Source organism: Canis lupus, chromosome 21 (genome assembly GCF_048164855.1).
Source record: "Canis lupus baileyi chromosome 21, mCanLup2.hap1, whole genome shotgun sequence".
In the NCBI taxonomy this organism is placed as follows: Eukaryota; Metazoa; Chordata; class Mammalia; order Carnivora; family Canidae; genus Canis; species Canis lupus.
This window is the reverse complement of record NC_132858.1, coordinates 16,175,663-16,183,451: the sequence shown is the minus strand read 5'-3', so window position 1 is coordinate 16,183,451 and position 7,789 is coordinate 16,175,663. Positions and strand designations below refer to the sequence as shown.

The window sequence follows — 7,789 nt, the reverse complement described above, 5'->3', positions numbered from 1 at the left end:
TGGGAGTTATGGCACACAGTAGGAAAAGAGAATGGTGCTGTGCAAAATTGTGAGGGCAGTCAGGTGTGAAGCTGACAGGTCAAGATGATTCTGTGCATCTACCTGCTGAATGCATCTGTAGGCTGGTGGCAATGTAAAACACATAAGACAGATTGAAGAGGACTGTTCTCATCTCTTCATAAGTTGTGGCAGTAAAAAGAAGCAACTGGCTCAGAGCAAGAAAAATACATTAGTGAAGAGATCTAACAGAAGAAGTGATTGATTGTGTTGAAACACAAAAAGATCTTTTCAAAGTAGAACATGTGAGGATCAAAAAATATGTTTGTTACTCCCCATGCACATGATACAACCACTAGCATGGCACAGAGTTTCTGGGACACAGCAACTGGTGTAGTGGAAAGGGTTGGGAATGGCCACGAAGCTGTCAAACACCATCAGAGTAGATAGAATGAATGCAATAACTACAAAGATGATTGAAAAAGAGGTGCATTATGCACCCTGAAAATAAATTTCTTTAATTCTTTTTTCTTCAAGTTTTTATTTAAATTCCAATTAGTTAACATACAGTGTAATATTAATATCAGATGTAGAATTTAGTGAGTTATCATGTACATACAACACTCAGTGCTCATCACAAGTGCCCTCTTTGACACCCTTCACCCATTTATTTTTTTTATTATTTTTTTTAAGATTTTATTTATTTATTCATAAGAGACACACACAGAGAGAGGCAGAGACACAGGTCGAGAGAGAAGCAGGCTCCATGCAGGAAGCCTGAAGTGGGACTGGATCCCAGGACTCCAGGATCATACCCTGGGCCAAAGGCTGGCGTTTAACCATTGAGCCACCCAGGCGTCCCCCCTTCACACATTTAAAGCATCGCCTGCCCACCTCCCCTCCAGCAAAGCTCAGTTTCTTTCCCTTTTTTTTTTTTAAGATTTAATTTATTTAATTAAATACAGAGAGAGGCAGAGACACAGAGAGAGGGAGAAGCAGGCTCCACGCAGGGAGCCTGATGTGGGACTCGATTCCGGGTCTCCAGGATCACACCCCGGGCCACAGGGGTCGCTAAACGGCTGCACCACCCGGGTTGCCCTTTTTTTTTTTTTTAAAGATTTTATTTATTTAAAAGCTCAGTTTCTTCTCTGTAGTTAGGAACCTGTTTTCTGGTTTGCCTCTCTTTCCCCCCCATGATCATCTGCTTTGTTTCTTAAATTATATAAGTGAAATCATGTGATGATTATCTTTCCCTGACTGACTTATTTCACTTTGCATAGTACAGTCTAGCTCCATTCACATCATTGCAAATGGCAAGATTCCATTATTTTTGATGGCTGAGTAATATTTATATATATATGAATATATATGTATATCTCCTATCTTTATAATATACATCAGTTGATGGACAACTGAGCTCCTTCCATAATTTAGCTCAAAAATTAAATATTTATGTGTTCTACAAATAGATTAGAATTCCACTTCTAGTGGCAGCATCTTATCCACAATGGAGAGTTAGAATGGAGACACAAATTAAAAAAACAAACAAAAAGTGGGATGAGTGACCTAAGTCAGAAATGCAGGTACTGATAGTACTGATTATTCAGTAATGGCAAGTTTATGTGTGTCTGGAGATTTTATATATATCCACACTCATATATACTGTCTGTCTCATAATTTCACTCATATATATGTGTATATATGAGTGTGTGTGAAGTTATGAGACAGGCAGTACATATGTATAGAAGTACAATATAAGAGAGGGAGGGGGAAGAGAAGGAGAACTAAATGTGTGCCAGGGATCATTCTAGGCTCTTTGAACATGACATGTACTTTAGTTTTCCTAACGTTCATGGGAAGTCATCATTAGTACTATCCCCATATTTTCACATGAGATCATATCTGAAGTTCCAAAATCACTGGACACTGCAACAACAACAGCAAAAATAATAACAAAAACCAGATATAGGCAATAAATCTTAAAAAAGATACAAGCATATCATAGACCCATATCCATGTGGAAATCTCATTCTGTACATAAACTGTTGAACAAAGATGTGTACTTCATTGAAAACTAAGAAAAATTCAACCTTGGAAAAGACCAAGGTTCCATAATAGGTACTGAAAGAAAGTGTTATCCTCAAGTGTTCTTCATTAATTTCATGAAGGTTTTAGAGCAAACTAAATGCGTCTGAAGAGTGCATTACTCATATCCATTTAAGACACTAGATTGAAGGAAAGCAAAGAAGTAGGCTTCAAGTTTGAAATGTGGTCAGTCCTAACCTGGAAGCAAATTGAAGAGGCACAAAGGCAAGATAATAAAAAAAGGATCACTCCTACATCCTGGCTCTTCCCTCCACTCCAACATTACAACCCACCCATTCACGTGTCCACCAGCCTCCACTTTGGGACTCTGAGTCCTGCTAAGAAAAGATTTTCTAGGAAAACATTTTGGAGCTCACCACTTTTCTGAGAGCTTCTTTCACATCCTTATTCCTCAGACTATAGATGAGGGGGTTCAGCATGGGAATCACTATGGTGTAGAACACTGTGGCCACCTTGTCAGCATCCATACTGTTGCCCGAACCGGGGCGACAATAAATGAAAAGGATCGTTCCATGGAAGACAAGGATGGCTGTGAGGTGGGAGGCACAGGTGGAAAAGGCTTTGCGCCTTCCCTCTGCAGAGCGCATCCTCAGGATGGTGATGAGAATCAGCAAATAGGAGGTAAGGATGATCAGGATGGTGGTGAGCTCGTTGAAGGTGGCCACGATGTACAGCAACAGTTCATTCATAGTGACATCAGAGCAAGCAAGAGATAAGAGAGGGGGTAGATCACAAAAGAAGTGGTTAATCACATTTGATCTATAGGATGGGATCTGAAGGGCTAAACACAAGTGGATCAGAGAACAGGCCGTCCCACAGAGGTAGCAGCAGGACACCAGCTCCATACAGAGATTCTGGGACATGGTGACCATGTACAGCAGTGGGTTGCAGATGGCCACGAAGCGGTCATAGGCCATCACAGCCAACAGGAAGACCTCAGTTACCACACATGTACAAAATAAATAGAACTGCACCATGCAACCGAGGAAGGAGATGGCTTTGTCCCTGTTTAAGATATTGGGCAGCATCTTTGGCACGATGATCGTGGAGTAGCAAAAATCCACAAAGGACAAGTGGCTGAGGAAAAAGTACATGGGAGTGTGAAGCTGAGAGCTGACCTGAATCACTGCGATCATGCCCAGATTTCCCAAAACCGTGACTCCATAGATGAGAAGAAACAGCAGGAAGAGGAAGACTCTCAGCTCTGGGGCATCTGCTAATCCAAGCAGAATGAACTCTGTCACACTGGTGCAGTTCTCCTCACCCATGTTTTCACTTTATTGAGGCTGGAGGAAAATATTAATAGTTACTCTCCATTATATGATCCCGAATTCATTTTTTGACTATCTTCTAAATAAAGATGTGATAATAGGTAAGGTAATTAATTTTTGTGCACGTGAAGAAACAGGACATTGCTTTTATAAAGTTTAGGAAATGTGCAGGCGTTGTAGCAAAGATGCATAAGGTCACAGTCTGAGAGATCACACAAAAACATTCATATCCATTACATCTTATATGATTCCTTAAACGAGTCCTACCCAATTTTGAGCTTGAAGTTGAATCATTAGAAAGACATCAAACATTATTGAATTAGCCAGATTGTTTCATGAAATTGAAATCCCTCTTTCCAGGCAGAATGTTTAATGAGTACTGAAAATGTTGAGATCACAGGAAATAAATTTTTGAAATACACAGTATTCTCTGTTTTCCACTGAAATGATGAACATTCTTTGGTATTGAAGATTATTAATCCATAAGTGTTCATTTTTTATCAATATGGTTTAGATGGAGAAGTTGCTTTTGTGCTCCATACCTGCATTTTTTTTTCTATAAAATTAACATAGTGAATTTGTCAATTATACTTTTCAACACAGGCCATTACTGAGGGAATTGGTGCTTAGATTCAAAGTTCCTTGGGAGGCCTGGGTGGCTCAGCGATTGAGCGCCTGCCTTCGGCTCAGGTCATGATCCCAGGATCCAGGATCAAGTCCCTCATCAGGCTCCCTGCAAGGAGCCTATTTCTCCATCTGCCTGTGTCTCTGCCTCTCTGTGTGTGTGTGTCTCTCATGAATAAATAAATAAATCTTTAAAAAAAAAGTTTCTATTACTCTGAAGCCTTATAATGACCTATATGACAAATGCATTCACTGCTTTAAATTTATTTGAAGAACCAGAGATGTATATATGAAAGCATTAAATATTTGCTGCTGCATTGTAACACTGTTTATGATAGTAAAACTCAGAAATTAAGTGTCAAGTAAAAGGCAAAGGGTCAAAGCTATGACACATATATATTATGGAAAACTATGCAACTATTAAGGTGATATTTTTGAAGAACATTTAATGACCTGACAAGTAACTATGAAAAAATGATAAGTTTAAAAATAGTAAGCCAGATTGCACAGATAGAATATTATATATGTATATATCAGTTTCTTCGCATATTTAATCCTCACAAAATCCATGAACCATGAATATTTTATTCTAATCCTTTAAAAAAATGTAGAAACGTACTTTAATTCATGATGAGGAGATACATTGATGATTCCTGGAGGAAAGACAGTCTGCACTAAAATTCAACATGGTCAGATATTTCCTCCTTAATAAAATGATTTCAAAGAAGCAAAGCATTTATATGTGCCTTAAGAAATCCCATGGTGAAAACAAATAATTGTTCTGATAATATGGTTTTCTCTCTTCAACAGCCAGTTAAAAAGGAGTTGTCTTTTTCTGAGCTCAATGTTGTATATGATTTTGAAAACATTGCCTGTTTACAAGTCTAAAGGTGAAAAAATCAGACTGTTGGTTATTTGTAGAGAAGTAGTTCTTAACCAGGAGGGATTTTGATCCCTCTGGGACAGTTGGCTCTGCTGAAGACTTTTTTGGGTTGTCACCCTAGGGAGGGATGCTAGTGACATATAGTGGGTAGAAACCAGGGATACTGCTGACCACTCTTAAGATGCACCTGGCAGCCCCAGCCCTGCCTCCCCCAACCCCACATACCAACAACACACACAAACACACAAATATTATGTGGCCCAAAAGGTCAATGGTACCAAGGTTGAGAAACTTACAATAGGATAATATTTCTAAGTGTGGTGCCCAAAACCAAAATAATTCCTCTCTTTTCTGCTTCACAGGTGGTCCCCATGTCTGTGCCTCTCCACAAACTGGATGGAGGGCCCCTTCTGGCTGCCCTCTGCATCAGAGTAACCATGCAGTCTGCCAGGTTCCATCCATTCTCCATTAAGATTGTTTCTCAATGCACAAAGGAAAAATGTTTTCATAAGGAAGCGATCCAAACATGGCATTTCTTAAAACAATTTCTAATTAAAGAAAGAGCCAAACACATGTTTTTAAAAATATATGTTTAGTACTACAGTCTTGTATACATGACTATAATAAATTACTCTTATAAGAAAAAAAAAAAAGATAAAAAGCTTCTAACTCCCAGAAAATATTTATCTCCATTCCCAAGGAAAGAGAGTGTAGCCCAGCTGACCTGTGGGTAAAAGTTGCTTCCTCTGTTTCTGAAGATGCTATCAGGGAAATGCTTTATGTTTTTGTGTGTATGTGTCTCTGGGACTCATAATATTCCTTAAGCTTCCCAAAACAATTACTGATCTCTGTGGGATATCAATGAGATCTCAAGAAAACCATACCATCCCGAGACTCAAACAACTAATGATTTCTATGAGATATAAACAGGGAGAAAAGTTATTCCAGCTTGGTACACATTATTATAATCCAACAAAGTTCTTCTCAGAGTTCATGATAAATCGCAGAGCATCGTATGCTGCAACCAAGCGCTGCTCTGAGAAGCAGGGATCATACCGTCATTATGAAATATATGAATAGGTCTTATTGACTCTGCCTGTATTGTACTCAAAAGTTTTTTCCTGGAAGGCGTAGGGTCTGAAGTCAAGTCAGAGTTCCATCAAATACCAGAAACAGGTATTTACTGAGAATATTAAAATATTCACATTACTGGCCACTTTCTTTGTCCTAGGTACTATTCTGAATACAACTATTAACACATTTTATCTTTATAAAATTATAAACAGGTCAGTGTAGTTACACGCCTTTATGATAAGGTCACTGAGGCACAGACTGTTGTAACTTGCCCAAAGTCACACAGGTAATCTCTGATAAAATGAGACCACGTGCTGCTTTTTGATCTGTGCCACCCATATGACTGAGTGAGGAAGAGCAGAACTGTCGATGGTGCTGGGATGGCATCTCCCTGCTGGACACCAGAGTCCATTAAACAGAGTTGGCTCAAGGGTTCTCCTAAGTCTGTTCCTTCACTGGATATATAATGCCTTCTAAACCAAGGGGGTGCAGACTGCTGCCTGTGGTTTGTGCCCTTGCATACAGTCAAGCATTTCAAGAGTTCCATGGATATAATTAGTTAAGATAATCAAGTTTTCAATAATGTACATGCATTTTCCTAAGATTGATTCATCTGATAATTCCCTGAGTTTGAAGTATGTTTCTGCATGTCCTTTCCACCTACCACTTTCATTAATTCTTTTCTTTTCAGAAGCAAAGATCCCTTATTTAAAAAAAATAGCAAACTTCCAAAACCTAAAACATAAGAACATTTTGAAATATTGTTTTCCAGGCAGTTCTGAAGTTTGCTTATACTTCAAAACCCATGTTAGGACCTCTTGTTTCTCTCTGGCATATATATATATATATATATACCCTTCCAACATCAACATCAGATTTAGATGCAGCTTAAAGCACTTAAGATGCTGCTTATGCACTTCCCTGTTTAATATATGCTCCTTTTCATGATAATTAATGGCTTTAGGACATGTATTTTAACCAATATAGAGATGTCATGAAATCAGACATATAGTAGATCAATGACAATATTTGTTTAACACCTATTCGTTTTCTTCTTAGTGCACCCTCCGGCTATTGTCATAAAAATCATCCTTCTGAAGGAAACAGTCTCATGACAGCATCTATAAAGAGTATCTTTGGTAACGATGCTCTACATCATCCGGGCAACCCACTCAGAGGAAAGTGGCTTTATCTATTTTTATTAGACTTAAAGACATGGCAAGTATTTTTTTTAATATAAAAATTCTAGGGGTGCCTGGTAGGCTCAATTGGTTAAGTCCCCAACTCTTGATTTCCGTTCAGGTCAGGATCTCAGGGTCGTTAAGACCAAGCCTCGTGTTGGGCTCTGCTCTGGGAGTGGAGCCTGCTGAAGATTTTCTCTGCCTCTTTCTCTCTCCCTCTGCTCTTCCCTGCTGCTGGTGAGCTCTCTCTATCCCTCTCTTTTAAAAAAATTATTGAAATTGATTTCTTGGTCTCATCCAAAAATTTAATAAAGATGAAGCTCTAAGTTTTTGATGAAGTGTGTTTAAAACACATAATACTATTTTAGTAAACTGGATTGGCGAATTTATTTGTTTTTTTTTTCCTCTTACTTCCCCAACACTCTTTTCTTTCTTTCCTTTTTTTTGAAAAAACATTTTTATTTATTTATTCATGGAAGACAGAGAGAGAGAGAGAGAGAGAGAGGCAGAGACACAGGCTGAGAGAGAAGGAGGCTCCCTTTGGGGAGCCCTATGTGGGACTCAATCCCAGGACCCTGGGATCATGACCTGAGCCAAAGGCAAACGCTCAACCACTGAGCCACCCAGACTCCCTGTATTGGTGAGTTTTAATG

At 38.8% G+C, this 7,789-nt stretch overlaps 1 protein-coding gene across 1 annotated transcript; it reads right to left on the bottom strand.

Annotated features, from left to right (window-relative positions):
• Window positions 1-2,435: 2,435 nt before the first annotated feature.
• On the bottom strand, window positions 2,436-3,371 carry LOC140613391 (olfactory receptor 5L1-like). Its single transcript, XM_072791920.1, has one exon. It carries the CDS (start codon window positions 3,369-3,371, stop codon window positions 2,436-2,438), a length of 936 nt encoding a protein of 311 aa, XP_072648021.1.
• Between the last annotated feature and the right edge of the window lie 4,418 nt (window positions 3,372-7,789).